At 36.4% G+C, this 27,640-nt stretch overlaps 1 protein-coding gene across 1 annotated transcript; it reads right to left on the bottom strand.

The window, feature by feature from the left end:
- Window positions 1–139: 139 nt before the first annotated feature.
- On the bottom strand, window positions 140–13,949 carry LOC145335210 (uncharacterized). The gene is made up of 5 exons (XM_080180945.1): window positions 13,841–13,949; window positions 12,435–12,506; window positions 11,767–11,818; window positions 11,506–11,553; window positions 140–225 (listed from the first exon to the last, which is right to left on the bottom strand). Exons 1-5 carry the CDS (start codon window positions 13,889–13,891, stop codon window positions 140–142), a joined length of 309 nt encoding a protein of 102 aa, XP_080037071.1. The 5' UTR covers window positions 13,892–13,949.
- Between the last annotated feature and the right edge of the window lie 13,691 nt (window positions 13,950–27,640).

The following is a 27,640-nucleotide window of genomic DNA, read 5'->3' as shown; positions in this document are numbered from 1 at the left end:
ATTTTTGTATCGCTTCACACCATGGTTCAAAGTACATGAGTTTTACAAATCAAATAAAGTTTTGATATATAAAATGTGGTCCCACATCAAAAAAATACATGTAAATTATACTACTTTATTTCCAAATCATGAAAAAATATTATCCTTTCCTATAGTTAAGTTGTTTAGCAGGGCGTCTACTCTCGTACATTCCCATCCCTCCAAGGCGAGGCAATGAAAAATATCCTAAAATTAATTCAAATTAATTAAAATCGTTTATACATGTTATAAAAAGCGTTGTCTCTCCAATCCGTAAGTATGTTTTAGAATTGAAAATATGAAGTTTGTTTCCTTGCTTTTTTTCTCACTTCCATAGGCGTCCAAGGGGGGGGGGTAATGGGGCGATTACCCCCCCCAAACGATTTGGGGGTACCGTAGGCACCCCCAAAATTTTTTTCATTTAACCCCTCCATTCAAAATTTACCCCTACCCTGGGGGTGCCCTAGGGACCCCCAACCATTTAGGAGGGGGTATTTACCCCCCCCCCAAACAATTTTGGGGGGGTAAATACCCCCCCCCAAAATAAAAAATCTCCAATAAAAAAATTTTTTGCGCGTTTCGCGCGCATTTTTAATACTATATATTTAATACAATTTGAATTACCCCCCCCAAAAATTTTACCCCAGGGGTAAATTTTGGGGGGGGTAAACTAAATTTACCCCTGCCAACAGATTTCAGGGGGGGTAATTACCCCCCCCAAGCAAATTTTACCCCCGGGGTAAAAATTTTGGGGGGGGTAAAAAAAATTTGCGGCGCCCTTCGCGCGCCATTTTACCCCCCCCCCCCAAACACGAATTACCCTCCCCTAAAAATTTTTTACCCCCCCCAAAATAAAAAGCTTGGCCCCTGCTCACTTCATTGAATTTTGACATATTTTTTTTTCCGATTTTCTATTTTTGTAATAATATTATTTTATGTAAGTATTTCCATTTTATCTCTGCTTGCAATATGGCGAAAAAACCTTTTTAAATTTAACCTTATAAAATATTATCCTGTTTCATGTTTTCCTTTTTAATTTCTATTCCTAATTATGATATTTTGAACTAAACAAAACATTTGATGTATTTTTTTATTTTATTTTTAATTTAAACATTTATTACTTTTTTGGTATATAATTTCTGTAATAAAACTACATAACAATCATTTGATATTTATTTATGCGCCACAAAATTTTATGTTATTATTATATTTTTTCTAGAGCTGCTATTGTAGGTTTTGTCTGAACATCATTATTGAGAGTACATCTCTTAACATTACCAATTCTTGTGTATCGCTAATTGTAAATGTTTTCGTCCTTGTTCCTATGATATTATATGAAATACTTTCAATTTTGTGTTTATGTATCTTTGTAATCAAAAAGCTTTGGCTTTTTATGTAAGTATCATATTTGCCCCTCCATGTCACTTTATAATTTAGACATTTAAATAAACGTAGGCAGGGAGTAAAATTAACGGACCAGGCTAATCATTTGATAAACGTACCTTTCCTAACCTCCAGACTAAACGTCAATTTTTGCACGGCTGCTGCTGAAAATCCGGGAGGGAGGGGATGATGTTGGTCATAAAATCAACCTGCAACACTTTTACCCTCCCAAATTTATTATCTCACACTTATCAATTAGGACCGGGAAATAAAATAACTCTACAATGACATACCCCTGTATCCATGCAAAAAGTGCAAAAATATCGCATAATTTGTGTATTGCATGTTCTGCTGAATCGCGAATAATTTGTTAGAAGCGAAGCTTCGCTACAATTTGATTAAATCCCTTCGTACGTATGTCTGATTATGATTTTAGAAAAGTTTAAATCTTCCTATCAATTTATGATCTTTATGATTCCTATAACAATGATGTACAATTCTGAAAGCGTAGGGAGCCATTACAATAACGTCCATACGTCTATTTCCTAATTTTGATTTGTTTTAGCCATTTTGTCATCATATTTTTGCATGATAGAAATCTATATAATAAACTTAATTTTTTTAGCTAATTTCTATAAAAAGGGGGCTTCAAAATTAATTTTCCCAATGAAGCACACTGTATTTTAAGCAATTTACGACTTATATACATCGAAATTTTTACATTAAAATTATATTCATTTTTTTTTAATTTTAAAAGAGCTTCTATTCAATGTATTTTTAAGTTCATTTGTCCACCTCTCCGATTTGATGAGCTGGAAGAGTTCATCCTTGTTACTTTCTGTCTCTTGACAAATGGTAATAAATGGAAAAAGTTGGTAGAATAATTTATTTCTTCTATGGATTACCAATACCCCCCCGGGCCCCCCCCTCCACTTCTTTTTTTCAAAAAATTGTTTTTAGAAAGATCAAGTTTGGTCTGTGGTTCCTTTATCCAGTTTTTGATCTGTTCTTAATAACTTATGTATATGTTTTGTAGAAAAAGTTAAGCTTAAAAATGAGTGAATAATAATAAAAAAAAATGATTTAATCAACATTCAATTTACTTTTGCTTCATTAATTGTGTAAATATTATTGTGTAGAATAAATCAAGGAAAAATTTTTATCATTTCAGCATTTGTATTAGTTTAGCAACTCTTTAATTCCAAATGTCTACCATTCTGTCCTTTCGTCAAACTATCATATGTTTTCTCGTATTCATTCGAATCCGGTAAATAGGAACCGGTTCTTATCCATACCTTCGGCACCTCGGGGCTAAGAAAACTGGTTTTAATCTTATAATTGTACATTCTATATCCGCGGAAAGCCGTTTATAATACGATGAAAGAAATAACTATTAACTTTTACTTTGTTTTTCCGTTGTCTATTAGTTTTTGGTAATTCATCAACAATGAAAATGTTATTAATCAATATCATTAATAGTGTTTGATTAAGTATATAAATAAAAAATAAAAAAAGTTGCAAATAATACTGTTGCATTTTCCCTTTTTTACAACACTGGTATAATAGTAAGACTATTAAGTTAACTATGGTAAACTTGTGTGGTAATTCTACTCTTCTATCAAGGCATTCCCGAAAACTCCCCCCCCCCCTTTTTAAATTTTGTCAAAAACATCTTTCTAAGCCCTGCATGGAGTTCCAATTTTGCAGGACCTAACCATTTGGTTTAGTAGCCCTATGGAATTACTCTTCGCCTCACAAAACTTAGTCCAGCCTATAATTATCATAAAAATGATTATTAAAGAATTTTACTTGTAGACTAATATTTCTGAAAACTTAGTGGTATAATTGTGGTTTGTTCGGAAACATTACCAGTTTTTTTTTATTGGAATAAATACTGTACATCTTTTAGACTACATTTTGTGTTTATGGCTTTTTGTCCTCAAGAGCTTATATGCAACATTTGCCATAAAAATATAATTGATGAATTTTAAACAATACATGGATTATTAATAAACAGAGAAAAAATATCTCTTCAAAGTCCAATCTGTTAGTTTAACAACCAAAGATGTATAATATTATACTTTATAACTATTGAAAGCATTAAGAGTCGCACAAGTAAACTGAAGTGTATTAAAACTCCACACTAACAAAAGTAATGACCTTGCCTCAATTACCTTTCTATGTTGTATGTCTATCTTTTATACAACTATACAATAAATTAATCTATTATCACATGAAGAAAGGTGCAGACACATTTGTTTTGGTTACAATTCATATTTTTATAAAGTTACCTGAATTTATCTTATCATTTGTAAACAAAATTTTTATATATATCTTTTCCATATCTCTCTACTTTTTATTTTTTTATTCATATTTTTATTCTATTTTTTCTTGCTTGATAATAAGAACTTGTTTTTGGTAATATTTTTGTATTTGGTAAATAAAACAGCGTTTATTATAGGTAATTCAATATTCATTTTCATGACACTGCTTTGATATGAATAAATATAAGTAGAGCAAATAGAAACTATTGCTTTGAGGAATAAATAATTAGATAAAGTAAAAGTTATTTCTGCTTTAGAGATTTGCCAGGAAATATGTTTAATAGAAAATTTAGTAATTACTTTTATTTCTAAATGGGTTTTCTTTCTTATTTTCAAATCAAATGTTTAATAAACATTAACAATTTAGCTTTGGTTCCACCAGTTTTTTATTGCATCCTTTAATCAAACATAACATTATAATAAAATTTTAAAAAAATGCTAACTCTAAAATAAATCTAAAGTAAAAGTAAGAAGTAGAGATTGTGTTATATCTTTTAAACATTTTTAAAAGAATACAAGTTTATCAAGATTGACGTAAGCAAACATTTTTACAAAGTAAAAGTACATTGAATGGTATGATTTTTTTTCTTTTCTGTCCTATATACTAAATATAGATTAGATTACATTCAACACTGTAATTGCTTTATTTTTCATTTAATCTAGTTCCTTACAAACCAATAATTGAGCAAATCAAGTACATTTTTATCAGAGTATTGTACAGTTCTTTTGAATTGTTTGAAAATATAATAAAACATCAACTTTCTATAACTTAATACCCTGTATTTCATATTTGAAAAAAGTAATCAACTAAAAAATGTTATTTGTAAAGTTTGTAAAAACAAACTAATGAATCAGAGTTTCAATTCAAATCATTTAATGTTTGACCTATTTTTTAAAAAAAGAAAGGGTCACTGTCATAGCATAATACAAGGTAAGTAGGAAAAATGAAAGAAAACCATCAATTCTAAAATATTTAATGAGCTTTGAATATTTTTTGTAAACTTACACAAAATGAATGAAAGACAAAGAATGGTATTATAAACTTCTGAAAAAGAAAACAATAAATTCTTTCTTTGTATACTGGAAACTGATAGTGGTTAACCTAGTTAGGGTTGACAATACATATTTTTGAATTCTAAATGCATATTTGCTTTGGTAGTTATCAAGGTTCAGCAAGAAAAAACAATATGACAACTAATTTTGACAAATTTATCAAATTTGGAAAATAATAATGGGTGCGATCATTGAGATTTATTTGGTCTTTAAAAAAATGTTAATGCAATAATAAGCATAAATAAAAAAGAGTAAAAAGATGTCCACCACGAAACAAGGCTGACCTAGAGAGAGTTGAATTATGCTGACACAAATTTTTGTTCAGGAAATTTTGCTAAACTTTTAAAAATATGACAGGGGAAATGAAAATTCTACAGTTATGGCTCAAAGAACATTTTGTATGGATTTTATGAAGAAAGTTTAAGAAAATAGAAACAAGGATGATACTGTACCAAAGGAAGCTATATTGAAACCATTAATTAATTAATATAAGCATATGGAGCCATTTAAATTAGGTATCTAAATGTTTTGCCTCTCTCCTTATCTTCTTGAATTAAAACATAAGAAGCTGTTGCTATGAGTAAATAGACATATTTGTTAACTATGATTATTTGGCTTAGTTCAAAAACATTAAAAAAATCATTTTTGTTTGTAATTTAAAGATTTAGATATATATTACCCCGTCCCGGATTTGAAAAATTTTGTTAAAATTTTTGCCCCCAGCCAAAATATGGTTGATTTATGCATAAAAATGACCCAGGCAAAATATTTTTTATGTAATGCAAAAATTGCGACGGTACAAGCACTGCAAAGTTTTTAAAATCTGCAAAAAACACTGTTTTTATGGCATTTTTGGGGCTTTTGTACCATCCATTTAAAGATTTTTACAAAATTTCAATTCAAGTGTGTTGATATATACCTGAAATTTACCAAAAAAAATGGGGGCAGTCTCAATTATAACATATGAAGGTGTAGCAAGTAATCTTCCAAATACAAAATTGTCAAATTGCATACATATATAATAGGATTGGGCCGGATACTTTTTTGGACGGATACTAGATAACTGGCTGATTTATAATGCCGGATATCCGGCAAATATATGTTATTTGGCCGGATATCCAGTTATTCGACCGGATATCCGGTTATTTGGCCGGATATCCGGTTATTCGGCCAGATATCCGGTCATTCGGCTGATGTTCTTTTATTCGGCCAGATATCCAGTAATTTGCCATATAACGATTATCTGTCATTAGAAATCAACCGGATATCCGGTATCCAGCCAAAAAAGTATCGGCCCAACCCTATTATATATGTATGCAATTGTTTCTTCTTTACAGTAAAGTTACTGATAGATCCAGGGAATGTTTCAGTTATTACCACTTATTTTAGTTTATCTCTGTTAATTTTGGAAAAAGATGTCTTAGCTTAAAAAAGATGTTCAGTGCTTTCCCTCAAAGTGTCTTTTGATCACTGACAACCCCTCCCTCCTTATATTAACTTGCAAGGGCCCTGGTACCAAATATAAACTATCCTAACCTGACCTTATATAGTTAAGAAACAAACTAAGAAGTATCCCTTCCTTTTTTCAAGGTCGGGAGATGGGGGGGGGGGGTTGTATGTGCTCGACTTGGCACTTGGGAAACTGGCAATAATTTGCATTAAACTTACGTCTTAATATATCAAAAACTAAAGCTATAAAGCAGAAGTACCGATTGCAGAGTTGCTACACTTTCTAAACCCTTATTGTTACAGGAATCATCAACCAAAGTTTTCAATCAAAAAATTTCAACTTGCTTAGATTAAATAAATGAGCTAACCTTTACGGAGTTCGTTCAGACTCATATTATAGAAAAGATTTGCATTTAATAAGTATCAGAAATAGGTTGGATAAAATAGGTCGTTTAATACACTAGTCCCAAAAGTTTGAAAATGACCTTTTCTTATTCATTGACTTAATAACTTTGGGGACTTTCCATAAATTTTGATGGATTGGTTTATTAATTTGAGTGTTCAATCGTTTCTACCACTAATTTTAATCTACAGAAGGGTTAATTTTGTGTATTATTAATGGGGATGTACATCAATTCATTAGCCATAGTCTTATCCCTTAGATCCTTCAGTAACATGTTATTTCTTGTTATGTAATAAAAATGAGTGTTCTGGTTATTATATTATTAGACTTTGGGTACAGGAATCTAGAGGGATAAGACAATGGCTGATAAATTTATTTGTATATCCCATGATGATACACAAACTGACCCTTTTTTGTTGATTACATAGTGGTTGAAACGTTTGATCACTAAACCTAATGAACCAACCAATTAAAATTCAATAAAAGTCTCCAAAGTTGTTGAGCCAAGAAATAAAAAAAAATGTTATTATAAACCTTCCGGGACTAGTGTATTAAACAGCTTTATGTCCACTCCCTCCCTAGTTATTATTAGACATGTGATACACTCTTGTATAGTTCAGGGAGGGATGGGACCTTGAGCTGTTTATTAAATTAGTCCCCAAAGTGTTATAACGGTGTTCTTATATTTGGGTTAAAACATTGGGGAAATTCAGTAAATTTTATTTGGTTGATTTATTAAGTTGAGTGTTTAAAAGTTTCAACTTCTAGTCTTAATCTACAGAAGGGATAATTTTTTGTAACATTATTGGGGATGTACATCAATTTATTAGACATTGTCTTATCCCTTTAGATTCTTGAATAACATGTTATTTCTTGTTATGTAATAAAAATATAAGTGTTCCAGTTATTATTAGACTTTGGGTACAGGGATCTAGATAGAGAAGACAATGGTTGATAAATGGACGTTTATACCCCATGATTATACACAAACTTACCCTTTCTGTTGATTACAATAGGTGGTTGGAACGTCTTATTAAACCAATTAAAATTTCAAACAATCAAAAAGTTGTTGAGCAAACAAATGAAAAAGTTTTTAAAACTTCGGGGACTAATGTTATTAACAGCCCATTGTGCTCTGCCTCCCTAGTTATTATTAGACTTTTGGTACACTCTGGTATAATTCAGAGAGGGAGGGGAAATTGGACTGTTTATTTCACTTGTCCCCAAAGTTTTATAATTGTTTTTCTAATTCATTAGGTTAACAACTTTTGAGAATTTTATTGAATTTTAATTGGTTGGTTTATTAAGTTAAGTGTATAAACGTTTCAACCGCTAAGTTTAATCTACAGAAGGGATAGTTTTGTGTATCAAACAAATTTCATACTTATATAATAGAGGTAGGCCGGATAATTTTTTAGCCGGATGATTTATAATGCAACATATTTGGTATACGGCAAATTACCGGATATCCGGCCGAATAACCAGATATCCGGCCAAATTACCAGATATTTGCTATATATCTGGCCAGATGTCGGATATCCGGCATTATAAATCAGCCAGATATCCAATATCCGTCCAAAAAGTATCCGGCCCAACCCTATTATATATGTATGCAATTTGACAATTTTGTATTTGGAAGATTACTTGCTACACCTTCATATGTTATAATTGAGACTGCCCCCATTTTTTTTGGTAAATTTCAGGTATATATCAACACACGTGAATTGAAATTTTGTAAAAATCTTTAAAATTGGGATGGTACAAAAGCCCCAAAAATGCCATAAAAACAAGGTTTTTTGCAGATTTTAAAAACTTTGCAGTGCTTGTACCGTCGCAATTTTTGCATTACATAAAAAATATTTTGCATGGGTCATTTTTATGCATAAATCAACCATATTTTGGCTGGGGGCAAAAATTTTAACAAAATTCTTAAAATCCGGGACGGGGTAATATATATATATATATGTACATTAAGTGCAGTCAATATTCTCTAAAATGGCTATAACATTTGGAATGATAGTGCAGCTATTACCTTTTATGATACAAATAAGGATTTTAATTGCCAATTATCTGAAAAGTTTATATCCTTGATCTGAATTTTTTTTGAAATTTTATAACTCTGCCAACCCTAAATCTTCATGCGGTTTTTAATATCTTTGTTATGATTCAATCCACGCATATAACGATTGCTTTAATCGTTTTCCAGGTCCCATAACTGTGCTGCTAGACCTTTATTTTTTTAAAATCGGTTCAGAAATAAGGATTTTAGAAGCTATAATACTAGAATATTGGTTGTTTGATCCTTATCCTATTGGGGAGTCTGATGGAGGTCAGGAACAAAGCCTAAAACCAACCCTAAGACATTTATAAACCTTCCCTTAAAAGTGTAACCAAATTGGAACAGTATTAGCAAGCTGTTTTCGTTATCGGCCGGCCGGAAATCAGCCGACTTCTTCCGGATTCGGCCGATTAAAATAATCGGCCCACATTTTCTTCATGTTAAGTTTAAAAATATCGTATTCGGCTATTCCTCGGCCGATTTAGTCATCTAAGGTGGCAAAAAAATAGTCCTGGTCGTAATAAATTCAAATCCGTTGACCAATCTAAAATCGATCCACTGGTTGTCACGTAACGATGATTTTAAAGTTGTAGACACAATAATAATTGCATAAAATAGAAGTAAAGTTTAAAAATACCATAGCCGGCTATTCCTTGGCCGATTTAGTCGTCCAAGGTGGCAAAAAAATAGTCCTGGTCGTGATAAATTCAAATCCGTTGACCAATCTAAAATCGGTCCACTGGTTGTCACGTAACGATGATTTTAAAGTTGTAGACATGATAATAATTGCATAAAATAGAAGTAAAGTTAAAAAATACCGTAGCCGGCTATTCCTTGGCCGATTTAGGTGTCCAAGGTGGCAAAAAATAGTCCTGGTCGTAATAAATTCAAATCAGTTGACCAATCTAAAATCGGTCCACTGGTTGTTGCGTAACGATGATTTTAAAGTTGTTATAAATGCTGCGTATATTATAAATATAATAATGTCGTCTTCGAAACGATAATTTTACTCTAAGCAAATTTTTGAACTTCAAATGTGATTCAGATGGATCTTTTACCATAAAATTACTTTTTCATAAACTAATTATTATTTAACTACCTTTTTTACAGTAGCTGCACTAATATTCCACCAAAAAAAAATTATTTACTGCACTTAATGTACATATTTCAATCTATGTATTTTTCATGTTTATTTTTTGGTGTTTTGTTAGTTTATCTAAATTGTAAGTTAAGCTAATGTAGGTTGAGGCCTTTCTTTAGTTTGTAGTCAATGTCAAGCCACAGCTAGAACAGAGTTATAGAATAATTATCAACAAGTTTCTAGGCCAACAGTCTCCCCCCCTCCCACCCTTAATAATATATCTATTTTTTAAAGACTCTCTCACTTCCTTTTTATTTAGTTTTCCCCATCTATTGTTTCTTGGTTAGTTTCATGAACCTTGATCAGTATAATTAGTAATTACTTATTGCAGATTTTTTTCTGTTTAAAACTTCTTTACTTTTTAAACACCATGAAAATAATAAACCAAATGTACATAAAATAAATCTGTAATTATATGTAAGATGAAATATATTTTTCATAATGAAACTAAACAGCCTTAAAAAGAAGTTGTTTTCTTCGGGATTAAATTTAAAATGCAATTAAAGAGGTGAAAACCATGCCTGGTTTAAAGATTAAAGATAACAATATTTTCTTTTTAACTAAAGGCTATAGACAAAGTCACTAATAAATTTTGGTGCAACAAAAAGTGTTATTCTTACACTTGAATAGTAAAAGTATGAGTAAATTTTCCCTCATAACTGTTTTAAAAACACATTAAAACTTTCAGAAACTCATACAAAATAACAAAATTTTTAACTGAAAAATATTCTTAATTTCATATTCTAGATATATAGCTAATTTTATTGAATATAGATAAGGTAATATTGTACTGACTAGGATAGGAAAAATAATTTATGACATATAGGTTTTAGCCAGTTGCCAGTATAATTTTTGTATGTTTTAATACATTTTCAAAAACTCTTTGCTGCTTATCAGTCTTCTAAAATAAATATCAATACTTATAGAAAACTTTGTTTTTAAAAAAAACAACAATATTGTATGTTAACTCTAGAAGCAAAACAAAACATTGGCATAATACTTCAGGGACAGGGTCCTGTCAATAAAAAAATGTTGTTCAAAATAACAAATAAATGTATAATTTAACATTTTTTACATCATGCTATTTTATACAAAAAACCACAACCTTTTTTTATGGTGTGATCTTTCCAGGTGAAGAAAGATGTCAGAAAATATTATTTCTTCATATGCATTTTCCCTTATCCATGCATCATATCTGTTATTATTGTTATTCAAATTAGGTCACTAAAACACTGTTTTCTTGTTTTCTTTATCAATTTACACGAAATTATAATAATTTACATGTTTTCCAAATTAGATTATGCTTCTTTGTTGTAAATAAAGTTTTATTGTCATGTTTTTTACCCTAATTTTAATAACATAAGAAAACAAGGATATAAGTGTACATATCACTAAGACTATCATAACATTAACACTTGTGATCTCGTTAAAAAGATGCATATGATATCGAATCATTAAAAACAACTATTCCAAAAATCCAAGACATTTCCTAAATTCCTAACTCTGCGTTGTAATGGGATGCGCAAGATAACTTCCCCCAACAACTAGCGGACCCTTTAAAACTAGTTACAATAACAGAACTTTTACCAATGAGTAGTTTTTAGTATCCTAATTGCGCTACTAACGGCTTTTTAGTAGCACTACTACTCTATATTATATTTATATTTGGTCCAACCTGTATCTCTTTTCCGACGTGCAGGTTTTCTTTTCAGCAGGCTTGGACCTATTATAAAAAGTTTGTGAGTAAATTTATAAATGTGTTTTTAAAATAAGACCTTGAAACGGCAAATAAAATAAATTACAATAACATTCATGACTTATATAACATTTAAAAAAAGTGTAATCTTTTAAAAAATTCTTAGAAAGTTCTTTGTAACATATACGTAAAGTCAGATGAAGACTTGTAGATAAGCTTTGCTTCTGAAAGTGTAATAACCTTTAACAAAGTTACAGTATGAATTTCCAATGGCTGTTGTATCCAACTCAACCTAAATAAAAAATCCACAATTCTTTATTCCTATAAAAACACTGTTTTTCTTTTTATTTTTAGTTAGGATTTTAGAAGAAGTAAAATCAATGGCTTTGTTAATATCAAAACCCTATCCTTATACTAAAGTAACAGGATGTTTGTGTGTCTGTCTGTGTGTTTGTTTGTACCGAAGGATCTCGCTAACCGCTGAACCGATCGGGTTCTCCTTAACAGGGTAGCTTCTCATAGGTCCCGGGAAGGTTTATAACTATTTTCTTGGGGGGTGGGACACCCCCAACCCCCCCAAAAAATGAAAAATACCCCCCCCAAAAAAAAATTTAAATTTTTTTAACTAAAATTAAAAATTAACCCCCCCCAAAAAAAAAAATTTCGCCCCCCCAAAAATTTTTTTACTTTTTCTTTTAAAATCTAAAATAAGAAATTGAGTTATTAAATTCGACTCTCTCCGCTTCAAGTGCCTCTAGAGGCCTGTAGGGGCGTAATATAATATTTAAAAAACCAAGAAAGGAAATAGAAATATTACGATTTATTTTTTCTGCAAATTATTTGAATTAGGGACATTTTGTAAAAAAATGTTGATGTTTAGTCATTAAAATTAAAGATTAAGGGTTTACCTCATATGGGGATGAAAGATAAACAGTGATGACCCCGTCCTGTTCTTCTATCTTCTCCACCGTTGCCAGGTTCTACAGAAACAAAACAAAAAAAACAAGGAAAATAATTCTCAACAAACCAATTATATTGACAGAAAAATTTATATTTTGCCAAAAAAGTTCCACGACAATCTACCATGCTAAAATTACAAATTATAGCTATTTTTTGCGAATAACTATATGTTACTTTTCAACTCAAATTACGAAAAAATAATTATTAAACTAAAACTAACGATGGAAAAGATTGTCGACTGAAGTTTAGTACAACCCTTTTTTCAAGTTTCAAGCCAACGAATTCATGGTTACAATTTTTTATCTCACATCATTCACTTATAAACAACTAGCGGCTACGCCCCTAGAAGCCTCTTGGGGCACTGGTAGGAGGGGGAAAAGTCGATCTCATCCCATTTTAAATTTGAGTTTCAAAAGAGTTCTAAAATATATTTTTTGAGGGGAGGGTGGTGAAGACACCCTCTCCAAAAATAGTTTAAAACCTTCCCAGGACCTATAAAAAGCTTCACGTAAAGGAGAACAATACCGGTTAAGGGGTTAGCGAGATCCTTCGGGACAGACAAAAAACACTAACTACTTTATATAATAGGATATCTCCTTTTTATGTCAGAAACTATTAGTTTTTTTTATTTCTTTTCCGCAGTGATCATGTTTACCCGAGACATTTAGAATTTAAGTACAATCTTTGAATTACTAAAATATTTAAAATCTTTTTTAAAAAGTCCCCTGGAGAGAAATTAAATTTATTACGGATCTCTGGAATAGATTTTAACCAGTAATTTTTATGTATGTTTATTAGGGCAGGTTGATTTACAATCTTTTTTTAAATTTTCACATTAGTAGACATTAGCAGGGGTTACTGGGCCAATATAAAACCCTGTGAAACTTGAAAGGGGTTTTTTAATCCAAAAACAACGGGCGCAAGGGGGGTATGAAAAGTGCCCACCCCCTTATAAAACCAAAAATTAAAATTTCTTCAAACACAGGCATGTTGCATATCAAAATGACCGCATTGAAATGCTGATTGTAAATCTGAAAACCGTTTTGAAAAATATTTCTCCTAGTTCATTTCAGACTGAATCAATATTTTTCAAAACGGTTTTCAGATCTGAAATCAGCATTTCAATGCAGTCATTTTGATATGCAACATGCTATTGTTTGAAGGAATTTCCATTTTTGGTTTCATAAGGGTGTGGGCACTTTTTATACCCTTAACGCGCCTGTTGTTTTTGGATTAAAAATCCCTTTCAAGTTTCACAGGGTTTTATATTGGCCTAGTAACCCTTGTCAATGTCTACTTATGTGAAATTTCAAAATCGACCCACCCTAATGTTTATCTGTAAATGAATAGTTACCTTATCCTGGATAGATTCAGCTTTCAGCATATTCGAGTTTCTTCTTCTCATAGATTATAAAATTATAATTATCTAACTAACCATTTTCTATCAACATTTTAATATCTATAAGAAAAACAAGTGTGACAATATCCATGAGTAGCGAAGCACAAAAAAAAAACAATTATGGACAAACGGACAAAGTGAGTTATCATAAATCAGATTTTTATAAATGGAACTATATGTTTTAATGTTAAACGTTCATAGCATGACTGACACCACAACGGACCCATTACATTATATATTAGTTACTTATTTGCATACACAAAAAAACAGCCGTCTATCTTGAATAGAAGCCGAGAAAATCACATTTACCCAATAGTGTTAAGGACTGGTTGACAGACGGGCATACGGACAAACAATAGAGTAAATACTAAAGATATGAGGTTTTTTTATAGGTTTTTCCCTGTACAATCACAACCCCTCCTAAACTTTTTTTATATTAAAATGTCATTACCTTTAATTTTGTACTATAAATCTTTCTTATTAGAACAGCTTAATAGAACTCTTGTAAGTAGAAAAAAGTTAATGCATTTTGGCTTACTTGACAATGCTAATTGTCCTAAATGTAATGTAGAATCCACAACTGAACATGGGATTTTTATTGTTATTTTGCTAAGTATTTTATTCATGCATTTGCATTATTTCTAGACGAAAAATATAATGATGGGAATCCAGAATTCATTTTTTTAAAAGAAAACTTTTTCCTTTTTAACATCACTTATCCTCAATTCAATGATAAAGATTTTCTTCAAATTTCAACAATCATTTTAGTAGCCAAAGACAGAGCATTGAAATCTAGCAAGGACGAAGCTATACAAAAATGGACTGTTAATAATTGCTACTCTCAAACACTTTTTGTTGCCCAATTTGCCATAAAAATTTCAGGAAAAACTTCTTCACATGTTAATATTCCATCTGAATTTTTGAATTTTCTTTTACAATATAAAGATAATATTACTTACTTTCAAACCTAAAAATGTTTTTTTTCCAAAAAAAGTAAATATATTTTTTTAAAAAATATTAAAACAAAACAAAATATTATACATATTGTTTCATTAATGTGAAATATTTTACTGTATATAATTTATAAAAAAAAATCCAAAAATATTATAGTTTATTTCATGTTATTTGTAATTATACTGAAATAAATTAAGCTAATTAAAAAAAAAGCATCTATTTAATAAGAGGTATTTCTATCCATCATTTTATTCGAGTCACAAAATGGGATTTCTTAGTTGCTATGAAAGATAGAGGTTTTAATATGGTGTTGATTTCTCAAATTTCCTATAGTTAATAGATATTTTTTGTGTGGATCATCCTAACAAGTTTTTTTTTACAAAAAAATTATACTTTTTATGAGACTATTCCAGTAATGTTTTTTAGGCGCATTGTGTTGTAGGTTTACTATGTGTGTATACTAAAAGCTACGCCCCCATTTCTACGGGCTATTGTCTAATAGCTTAAAACCACCCAAAGACTTAAATCTGACAATAGAATAGCCTAAAACCACATTAGTAGTTATTGAGATCTTAAGACAACCCTTACTACTATATTAGGACTATTATTGAAGTAAAAAGGGATACATATTAAAAAATAATAAGATATTTTCAAGTTGAAATAGAAGAAATGTAAGATAAGAGGAAAAACAAAGATTACTATGGGAAAATAACTTTTATCTATGAGAATTCAATGCTTTAAAGTTTAACTTAATTCTCATATTTCATTATATTTAATTTCATGATATCAAATGATCTGCTATTCTGATTTTGGCGGTTTATTCCAACTTTTGCAAATTAGATTGCATATAATCTTCTATATTAAGAACAAAAATTTTCTTTTTCCTCTTTCGGAATCACTAAAATCAAATGGTTTTGTGTTTACAAGAACATGCAAACAAATAGGGGGAGTGGGGATGTTTTTTAAAAGTAATCACCACTAAAATTTCTCATATCTGGAAAATTGTTTAGGGTGGTTTATCCAAGGGGGGGGGGGGGTATAGTTAAGGGTCACCTCTGTAGCTATGGGTTTTATGTTTTGATTGCAAATAGGTTGTACTTCTCTATATTTTTTTTACAATGGTTAGGAATAATGATTTTTATCCTCCTCCATCCACTGGCACGCCTTTGTTTCTGTGTATATTGAAATGTGTATCTCAATATCTTCTGTAACAAGAAACATGAATTTCCTTTCTATCAGAAGACATAAGCAGGGAGATTGCACCAGAAGAATAATAAATCTGCCTCTAACCGTTATACCATAGACAAATTTGTTTGAAAAATGCAGACGCAGCCACAATCAGCTGTGAGGCTTAGAGAAGCCAAAAAATTAGCTACGCGGCTTTTTAAGTCAAGCAATAGGCCTCAGCCTTAGTCACAGCCGCGCGGATTAAAGAAAACATTAGCCTCAGCCGAATTCAGCCACTCCCAGCCTCGACAACCCAAAGCCTCAGCCACAAAATTTTAATTGATTTGTTTTGTAAATTATTATTGATAAAAAAGTCTTACGACAAAGAATGATAGATCTAGATATCTGAATTTGAAATGAGATTTCGAATATGATATATAGGATGTGTACTGAAAGAACAAGGAATTATGGAGCGAACCTTCTCTATCATTCATTATATCATGCGATCAACTATTTGAGTTAAATCAAGAAAACATCACTTAAAAAAGAATTTGCAGTCCAAATTTTTTCTTTCAAAGCGAAGTTTTGCTTCAATTATAACTACGTCTATTTCAAACATTTGAAACCGTTATCTAGAATGATTTTTCTTAATACTAGCTTAACTTTTTATCTATATCAATATTAAGAATTCTTACTGGCGTTCTGACGAGGTATAATCTTAGATTTTTTCATTACGTATATTTTGTCTCATTAATATTTCGAAAAGTTCTTTAAATATTTGTTAATATTGTTAGTCTGATTGGTAAAGTTTCGCTGTTATAGATATTGAACATACTTGTTTGATTGTATTGTATTCAGCAGAACTTTACTCGGATTCAAAATACAATGCAATGGATATCAACTCGTGAATACAACTAAAAGTTTACATTTTATAGTAGCCAATTTTTGATAAATATCGAAGCAATCTTCACAATTTTAGACAAAAAGAACAGATGCTTAAATCAACTAAATACAAAAATTCAATTGTAATGATTTAGGCTGAGCCAAAATGCGTTATACAGGAGACATTAAAAATGGTGCCTACTACTTCATTAAAATGAGCATACTTATTTCGAGTATGTGAATCGAATGCCTTAGTCAATAAAATGGGTAAAGCATTTTACAGTTTTAGAAAATTTACAATTAAACAACCTTCATGAATCTTAAACCTTTCCAGAGGCTTCGCTACAAACAGAAGTAATCGTCTTGTTCATAAATATACTTGAAATTTGTGTTTCTGTAGAAACATAAAAAGTATAGCATACTATTGTGGTATTCGGCAACCGTGAGCCATGCCTATGGCACCCCTGATCTAGGGTTCGGTGGAGGGTCAATGGCCCTCCCCCGAGTCCTGGGGAAGGGGTCTAGCGACCCCCTCCCTATGCTTAAAATTAATGATTGAATCTGTCATGTTTATTATGGTTAACTGTATTCTTAATTCTCCCCCACCCTTTTCAGGGATGGGGGATCATTATTGCCCAAACTGACCATTGTATATGTATTATGATGCTTTTATGTTATGATTATTTATTCCTATCCATGTAATTATTGTTTGTTGTATATAGCTTTAGTATCTTTTAAACCTTCAATAAAGTGACAACTGAAATAGATGTTGATCATTATCTAGTGAATGTTAGAGAAGCGTAGCTTCTCTATCGTAAGGTGTCCACGTCTGTCACACTGCCGTAATCTAATTGAACTCCGGTGTCTGCCATTTATCCTCGGCGGATACCACAACTTTTGGTGACAGCTGTGTGAGATTACGGCAAACCACAAGTGTAGAGCAGACGCGCATCTGAGGCTAAGGTACTCCCAGCAGTGAATCTGGCAAAACTGACGCAAGCAACCTGAATTACCCACCCTGGACAGCAAAGTTTAACTCTGCATCCGGCAGTTGTGGAAGCGAGACAGCGAAATTTGACGAATAACCGCGAGCAGCGCCGATATCTAACGGAGAATTGAGCGCTCAAAGGGCTGAAACAGGCCTGCGGACCGGCTGAAACAAGCCAAATAAGTGTAAACGGCTGGAAATAGGCCAACTTTTCTGCAAGAAATAGCAGGATCCGAACCAGTGGCGCTAGCAGGACGGGACATTCCCTGCCGCCATCAGCCGGATTTGGATCAGCGGCGCTAGCAGGACGGGACATTCCCTGCCGCCGATAGGCTGAAACATGCCACATAGCTGCAAGCTGCGAGCCAACATACGAGTGTAGTGCACCAGAACAGAGAAAAACTACGTCAACTCCAAGTATCCTGAGAGGCTACAACGCAGCCACCCATCTAGAAAAACAGATATTATGTTACATTGCAGGGATTACCACCCTGGTGTGATGGCTAAACAATAGATTTATGAGCAAAGCTTGGCAAACAAATTGTTGTGTTGTGATAAATCTAAGAATAGAACAGGCTTGGATTTATTGTGTATTGTGATAACAGCTAAAAATAGAACAGAGTTGGTAAACAAATCTGTTATGCAATTGTGATAAGGACAAAAATAGAAGCTAGATGTAATATAATAAAGACCCTGATATACAATCAAAACACCTCAAGCCCACAGCACAACAACAATACACCCCTTATTCCAAGGGAAAGGGAGGAGCCCCTCTCCATTGAAGGCAAATACAATCAGGGTGATATAATAGATAAGCCTAGGATTAAGAAGAAAAGGCACTATTACACCAGCACACAGTTACCTCCCTCCCTCACAGGGGAAACGGACAGAGTTACCCCCGTCCCCTCACGCGCTTCCCACTTCCTACCCACACTAGACTAAGTCCGTCTGTAGTGTGGGGCTGGCGATCGGACACACAGAGCGCCATTCACGGGTAGCGCAACAGAGTGCGGAAAATATCATAAATTCAACGGACGAAGCGGACCAATGAGAGAGCGAGTTGAGGGGTGAGAGCGCGTTTTCCCCGTGTGCGCGGATTTGACGGTGCGGACGCGCGTTGCAAGGACAGGAGATTTCACGCACACACACGCACACACACACACACACACACCGGAGCGGAGCTACTCCATAGCATTTAACAGGGGTATTTTTTAGCAAATAAAGAATTACAAGCTTCTCTCCTTCTAGCTCTAGTGTGATAAAGGAAAACCCAATCAGTTCCTGACAGCAGTTCAGACCCTCAACATCTATCTACCCCTACCAGCCTACCCTACAACCTCAGCACCTAACTAGTGATAAGTACAGCTAAGTTATATCTTTGCAACTAAACTACCAACCTAGTGATACAAACAGTGTTGGCTGTTAGGCTAGAAAGCCTCAAGTGACAAACCATTCATTTTAGTACTGTATAACTTTGTGCCCCGCCGTTGAACAGTTGACCCAATGGACCAGCCGCAAGCCCCAGGAGGTGACCAAGCCCCAGGATGGCTCCAGGATGACCCTCAGCCGGCCCCAGCCGAGTACCGCAAGCTGATGCTGAGCAATCTGCCGGAGTATAGAGGGCCGCCCAAGCAATCCTGGTCGTCACATATCCGCAGACTCGAGATGTCATGGGCGGCTTACCGCGTGCCACCTCATGATTCCCTCAACCGCCGCAACGCCCTCCTACTGTCACTGGTAGGGCAAGCGGCGGAAATGGCGTCCCATCTGTTTGGCGAGGCAGGCCAAGCCTTGACCTACGAGCAGGTCAAGGCCGAGTGTGAAATGTTATTTCGTCCTGCTTTTGAATCCCAAACGCTTAAACAAGCGTTTAGGGATTACAAGCAACACTCGACAGAACCGATACAGGCGTACATATCCACTAAATGTGCCCTGTATCGGGACGCCTATAGCCATGAGGATCTTGAGTTGTTGGTGGACGAATTAAATCGTGGAATTCGTAACGCCAATGTAAAACGCATCATGATGGGTCATGAAATTACGAGTGTACCTGAGTACACTCGTAAGGCCATGTTCACCGTCACCATGATCACAAAGCAACTGAAGGAAGGTGTGTGCCTAGTGGACTCTACCGACGGGCTGACTGGATCCGCCAGCATCCAGTTGCCCCAGTATGATGAGTCGGAGCCAATGGAGATTGGCGCCTTGGCTCCGGGTCTCCACCAGATGGGGAAGGTCGCTCCAGATGACAAGGTTCCAGGACGCTGCTTCCGCTGCCAGGGGAGAGGCCACCGAGCTCGAGACTGCCCAACGCCTGTGGAAGTTAGCCTAGAGGAGAGACGTACCCAGCCACGCCGTGACCGTTCTGCCAAGTGTGAGCGTTGTCACTATGACGGTCACACGGCGGCCGACTGTAGAGCTGACTGGGCCCAGGTAGCCAGCCGCAGGCGCACCGCCGATAAGGGCGCCCCTCCAGGGAAGCCCAGCAGAGTGGCCCACATGGAAGGGGGCGCGCCCCCAGCACCCCCGCAGCAAGCAGCCGTGCCCAAAGCTGTGGACCGAGCCGATGGGATGCCGCAGTTTGGGACTGTCCCAGCTAGGATCAACGTACTGGGCGGCGCGGCTGAACCCAACCGGGTTGGCCTAGGCTTCAGCCTCAACCATCTGGGGCCAGAGCTGATACAACCCAACAATGTCGCCGAGCCAGAGATTCTGAGGCCCCAGCATTTTAGCCTCAACATGATGGAACCTGCCCGACTGAGCCTACCCAGCAAGAGTGGAGGGGCGCTGCCCAGCGTCCCTGAGACGGTGTACGGGGAGGCCCTGGCAGCCGCCGAACGAGAGAGGCAGGAGGTGCTAGCCAGCGCCTCTGCATCGATGTATGGGACGCCACCCGGCGTCGCCACCTGGGATGATGGGGGGGTGCTATCCAGCGCCTCCCACCTGGTGCCTGGGGCGACAACCGTCGCCGCCACCGAGATACCTGGATCCTGGAACGAGCCAGCCTCCAACCTGATGTATGGGGCGACAACCGTCGCCGCCACCGAGAGACCTGAGTCCTGGAACGAGCCAGCGGTCCCAGAGGAAGGGGTGACACCCGTCACCCCCAGTCAGCCAGCGCCACCAGCCTGCAGGGAGAGCCCAGCTACATGCCATCCAGCGCCCCCTGCCAGCCAAGGGAACCCAGCTGCTCAACATCAGGATAAGTTGAATTTGTTAAATGTGTTGTATCCAAGATATTGTAAAAACCCAGCCTTGCCTGTGCCCCCTGCACCAGAGGCTGGGGAGATTGAAATTCGGGAAAATAAGGACTTGCCTGTGCCACATGCACCTGAGTTCCTAGGGCAGGGGAGGGAAGTGAGTAAGGGCGAGCCTGTGCCACATGCACTTCAGCCCCATGCCACTGGGCATGCTTTGGACAAGGGAAGGGAGCACTTGGGGCTAGGGGAGCCGACACCCAGGCAAGTGCCAGTCGCTTGCCAGTCTGTCATTGGGGAGGGTATCAGGGTGCCCCGGCCGCATACAGATAACGCTCAATGGAAACTTGTATCTAGCCAGGAGCAGCCCAGCCGTGTCCAGTCCCAAGAAGCAGCCGTGACCAGAGCTGAAGATCCCCAGCTGCGTGTACGAGGAAGATGGTTGCCTGAAAGCCTCTCCCATTGGTGGATGGTCCTGTGGGGCCTCCTGCTGGCAGCCGTGTGGCCTACAACCAGCTACGTCCTGGTGGGATGGGACTGTGCCAACCCCACCCATGTCACATCCTACAATAAAGAAAAGATGTGTAACACGGAGCCCCTACACCAGGAGGTACCCCTGGGCCATGAAGTACACGTCCTGCAGCAAGTCAAGGTGAGGGAAACCACCGGGTACAGTTGTCAGCTCACCGTGTCCCAGTGGACATTCAGGTGTGGAGTATGGGGTCACCTCAAGGTGACCTCGGTCCCCACCCTCATGAGGCCAACCAAGATAGACCCAGAAGCGTGCCGAGACCTGGCCAGGAACCGAGTCTACACGTTGCCAGGCAAGACCCAGCCATTGACGTTCCAGCTGAACCATCCCCTGTTCTTCACCATCGATATGGTGGGCGCCCTCGTCAACAGCCCCGAGGGGGTGGGTTGTGAAGGGGAGGACGTCCACTTCGAGGGCCAGCTATACCGCAACGAATTAGTGCTCCAGGAGCGACGGCTGCTGGTCAAGGAGGAGACCTATGTGGTGGAGGATGGACGGGTGGAGTCCCAGTCTGACCACCTGACCCTAGAGTGTCCCCATTCTGAGCTGTCCTGCATCACTGGGGAAGCAACCTACGTGTGGGACCACCTGGGAAGAGATTGCCCCTTGAGGCTGATCCGCAGCCTCCAGCCCAGCCTGGTGATGGATGCATATCTGGTTGACCATCAGGCCCAGTTTTTCATCAACATGACCAACCCCACCTTGATTGTGAACTGCGACTTCGAGGCCCATGCCACAAACCATCCAGTGTTGTTCGTGGCAGCTGACCCAGCCGCGGCTGCGCTGCCCAGAGTGTCGGCCAGGGATGTTGACGTTCCCCTTCAAGCCCAAATACATGCAGGTTATATTGGGTTTACCCTGGAAACGCGCATGAAAAGCACCGCAGCAGAAGAAGTAGCGGCCAACTGGAAGCTCCAGCAAATAGACCCGGCCCACCCGGTGCGTGTCCAGGGGAGCACGTTCTCGGTACTGAGGGGAGACATCCTGCTGCAGCTGACCTGCCAACGCCATAAATACGTTGTCCGCGAACACAAGGAGTGTTGGGACAAAGTGCCAGTAGAGCCCACAGGTTTTGTAGACGCTGTGACACGGGTATATAGTGAACACGCCACCAAGATTCCCTGCTCCTCCACCTACCCCCTGACTGTGCACGCGGAGGAAGGCTGGATAGAGTTAACCCCCGCTCCCAAGAAAAGGCCACCCCCGCTGGATACGCCTAAGCAATTGTTGACCGAGCCCTTAGATGACTTCAGTTCAGGTGGCTTGTATTCGCAGGCTGAGTTGAACGACTGGCAACAACTGCTGGCGTTCCCAGCATACAAGAGTGCCATGCTGACCGGCCTATCCTATGGCTCCTGCGTTCAGCAAGGCAGCTGTTCGGCCACAGGAGACCATGGGATAGTGTCCTACAACATTGACCGACTGGCGGAGGAAGGAGAGGCAGCCCTGGATGTCTGGGCTGGATTTAGACAAGCCATCCACGAGTGGGGAGATGGCGCAGCCATACTGTGTTTGCTGTTGTTGATCCTCAAACTGCTGGGGGACCTAACCATCATTTCCCTGGCAGCAGCACAAGGAGGAGTCCGGGCAGCCCTGAATGCGATATCACAAGTGTTCCTGTACCATCCAGCTTTGTATAGGAAAGCGCTGGCTAGAGCCAGGCTCAACCATGCCAAGTCCCGGGACTTTTCAGTGGACTGGGATGCCATTCCCATCGGCAGGGAAGCAGCCGAGGAAATGGTGTCTATGAAATCAACTGACAGCGGGCATGACCGCCCAGGTAGGCCAGGACCGCCCTCTGGCAGACCCCGCGGCCCCTCAGGAGGACAGGCCGCTGCTCAGACGATCAACCTGGCAGCCAGCGCCCCAGCCGCTGCCAACAACAACCAGCAGGCCCCACTGCTGACCGTTCCAGCAACAACTGTGCCACCAGCAAACCTGATACCTGCCGGCGCTGACCAACGTGTCCAACCCAAGCCAGCCTCTGCCTTCTATCCCACATTGGGAGCCCATCAACCCTAAGAAGACACTCACCACTAGGATTCCATTGAATCATTATCGTTTGTATATATATATCTTAGCCCTAAGGAGCGGACCGAAGGCCTCAACCACTGTCGGAAGTCTGGTAGGGAAATCATCTCCCAGCCTTCCGAGGGGAGAGTTGTGGTATTCGGCAACCGTGAGCCATGCCTATGGCACCCCTGATCTAGGGTTCGGTGGAGGGTCAATGGCCCTCCCCCGAGTCCTGGGGAAGGGGTCTAGCGACCCCCTCCCTATGCTTAAAATTAATGATTGAATCTGTCATGTTTATTATGGTTAACTGTATTCTTAATTCTCCCCCACCCTTTTCAGGGATGGGGGATCATTATTGCCCAAACTGACCATTGTATATGTATTATGATGCTTTTATGTTATGATTATTTATTCCTATCCATGTAATTATTGTTTGTTGTATATAGCTTTAGTATCTTTTAAACCTTCAATAAAGTGACAACTGAAATAGATGTTGATCATTATCTAGTGAATGTTAGAGAAGCGTAGCTTCTCTATCGTAAGGTGTCCACGTCTGTCACACTGCCGTAATCTAATTGAACTCCGGTGTCTGCCATTTATCCTCGGCGGATACCACACTATCAATCTTGTAGAGTTAAGCCAATATTTCATTTTTACACACATATCACTTTCTTATGATGGTTCTTTTTAAAAGAATGCTATAGACTCTCTAGTAGCAAAACTACTCTAAAACTCACTCTATATAAGTATACAACTCATTTTGTTTTTTATCTGTTAGTCATGCTCTAAAAAGCCATCCCCATTTTAAAAATCCTTAAAATCTCTATGATTGGTCAATTAACTGTATCATAATTTAAACATCTTTGGATATTCAAGCTTACAAAAATAGATTTGACGATTTTTAAACATCTATTTTAAAGGAACAACATCCCAGATATTGGAATATTGTATTATGCTTCAGTACATGATTGATCAATACAAATATTAAATCAAATATTTCAAATAACATTTAAACCACTGAATGAGAAAATGAGAGGGGTAAAAAAGAAAGAGAGAGAGAGAAAGAAAAATAAGAGAGATAATTAGGAGAAAGAGGAAAGGAAAAGTGAGTGAAAAATAATAAAAGAAATTTAAGATAAAAAGTAAACAAAACGAAAGTTAAATAAAAATAACATGAATGGATAAATGGACGAAGTAAGTTATATAGCAGATGATGAGTAGTCTTTAAAAAGAAATAGAAATAACGAAACTCTTACAAACAAGTATGTTAGTCTTTTGAACCATGAACGACAGACAGACGGGAAAAATAATGTTTAGACTAGATGCGCATTTGTCATGGGAATCTTTACTAAAAAGTTCAGCTGTCAGTTTAATATCAGCGGAGAAAATTGGAGGGGACATACTAATATTCGGTTGTTCTATCAATAAACACCTTGATGTGTTTTTACATCTTCTTTTTCATAATTCATGAATTTTTAAAAATACAATAAATAAGAAGATTATAATAGTTTTTTTCTATTACGAACGTACTTATATGTAAGACTTAATTATACAATAAGAGCTATCCATTACAGACATACGGACAGAATGAACCAAAACCGTAGAAAAGCTTCTTCATAAAAAATAGCATTATTCTGATGATAACTGAAGTAAAACTAAAGGCAAACTAAAAAAACTAAAGAGTAATACACCTCACAGAGAACCACAGGGAGGAAAGGGATAATTATAATTAAATAAATATTCAACCCTTTCTTTCCCATACTAATTGTAAGCTAGAATTTGTATATTCTTACTTATTGATATTTGGGGGGAATATTTATTTATTCTCCATTGATATAACCCTATATCCCTGACCTGGAGACTTGATGATTCAATTTTGTTTGAAAATAACAAGTTAGCCAACTATGGTATACTTTATTTACGGTATTCCAGAAATACAGCTGAAAATACCAATAGCGATATGATAAAGAAAATCCGAATTTGTCCACCAGTTATCGAGAACTTTTGTTTTAAACTCTCATTGACAACCAAGCGAAAATATTTACATTCTACGTTAATATGTCTATGTATCTTTTGTTGGTTTTAGGCTATTTTTAAAAAGGGGATAAAAGTCTTTAAATGTTAGTTAATACTTAATACCTCAAAGTAGGTTTGATAAGCACGTCCAAAGGCACTAACATCCCAACTATTGCAGACAATCCACACTTTGATTGCACTACGTTTGTCTTGAAGTGCCTGGTTAGGGAGTTCGCTGGTTTTTAGCCAAGGCATTCCCCTTACACATACTTTTTATTCTTCGCAGCAGTAGAAACAACTTTTAATTTCTAACCCCTGCTTAAAAAAGGGGGTGGGTGGTGGGTAAACCTAAATTTGCTAGTTATTTAATTCGCTTAATTGGATGAAGTACATTGTATTTATACCTGTAGATTCATTTTTATCGTGTCTGTCTTTCACTAGGGAGGTAGGTGACATTGGACTAGAAATTACACTGGTATCAAAAGTTTTAGAACCACGATCTCTTATTTGTTGGTTTAAAACTTTGGGTACTTTGATTGAATTTTGAATAATTGGTTCCAAACTTATAGTGTCAAAACTTTTCAACCAAAAATATTAATCTACAGAAGGGGTAGTTTTGTTTATCATCATTAGATATATCTATCTATCTATCTCTTTCTTTTCCTCGCTCTTTCTCATTTTCCATTAGTCTCTTTTATCTAATCCTTTTCTTTTCTTTTCTTTTCTTTTATTTATTTTTCATTTCTTTGACAATGCTGTTGTAATAAAAATCTGGGAGGGTGGCTCAAATAATCAAAATTGCGAGCTACCAAAGTTAGAATTGTAAATGAAAAAATTAAGGGGAAGATAATTCATAACGTTCTGTATTAATGAATAAAAAGATAGGACACTGAATAAAAATATAATGTTGTGCAACCCACAAAAAATAGATATTCTAATACTTTTACTAAACAACCAATTTTTGTAATGTTGTAATATTTCTGAATTATGATTGTAAAGTGGCTACGCTTTTTAAATTGTTTCTAACCGTTAAAATAATCATCATACAAAGTCTGAAATCCGTAGGGCAATTCTAACAACCACAGCTATACATATAGACCTTAAATGTGAAAAAGCTTCCATTTAAAAATAAATCAGTATTAAAAGCTATTTCGTTGGAACAAAATATTGTAACTTTGTGAAAGAACCAAATATTATTCAGTATAACAATTCCCCCTTCTTTCTTTCTATTTCAATTGTGGTTCTAATAAAACATGGAGGGAAAGATAAATAGCGCTTAAATCAATCTACATCTCTATCCTCCCTCATATTTACATGGGTTCTTTAGCAATGTTTTCTTTCACTTTATCTTCACAAAAATTTTGTTCTCTATTTTGAAAAACAGCAAAATAATTCACTTTTCACCTGATGGTTTCTTTAAGACAGAAAAATGGTCAGATGGATTTTAAATCAAAGAGTAGCTTTGCATCAAAGAAATGAATAATATACTGAACAAGATGAGACAACAACTGCTAGCGTCTTGTCTACATACGGAAATATCTGTCCATTAACTTTGACTGACTTAGGTGACCTGACAATTGAGGTGCTGAGTTTGAAATAAATGCAGAAATCCTACTGACCACTGATGTTGATGCTTATGACATTTTTGCTCTCATTGTTGATCTGGGTTTTGCACTCGGACTCTGGCTAGGCCTCAGTGCTCTTAGCATATTTGATTACATATTTCTTTCTTCAATAAAGATTATGTGCAAGGACTTTATTTGAAAATAATTATAAACCATTTCTTTGTTATACCCAGGGGCTGCTATTCAGCCAATTTATTCCATTTGAAATTAAATATTTTATTGGCGTAGAGTTGACGTAAAACTTGTTTTTTTTATGTAACTAAATGGAAGTGGGTAGGAAGGGGGGGGGGGATCAGGGAAGGGGGTTGTGGGGAAATTTTTACCCGGAATTGTTTGTCAGAACCACATTTCCTTTTTATGGTTATATTAATTCTTGTAATA

The sequence above is a fragment of the Acartia tonsa genome, chromosome 13 (genome assembly GCF_053477335.1).
Source record: "Acartia tonsa isolate MP-2025a chromosome 13, ASM5347733v1, whole genome shotgun sequence".
In the NCBI taxonomy this organism is placed as follows: Eukaryota; Metazoa; Arthropoda; class Copepoda; order Calanoida; family Acartiidae; genus Acartia; species Acartia tonsa.
This window is presented reverse-complemented; position numbering and strand designations above follow the sequence as displayed.

Bases quoted from the DNA above. Each gene is read 5' to 3' on its own strand.
- LOC145335210 (XM_080180945.1), bottom strand. From the start codon at position 13,891: ATGAGAAGAAGAAACTCGAATATGCTGAAAGCTGAATCTATCCAGGAT. The intron at 12,507-13,840 runs GTAACTATTCAT...TTGTTTCTGTAG, and splicing joins CTGAATCTATCCAGGATAAG to AACCTGGCAACGGTGGAGAA. The intron at 11,819-12,434 runs GTAAACCCTTAA...TTTTTTATTTAG, and splicing joins ATCTTTCATCCCCATATGAG to GTTGAGTTGGATACAACAGC.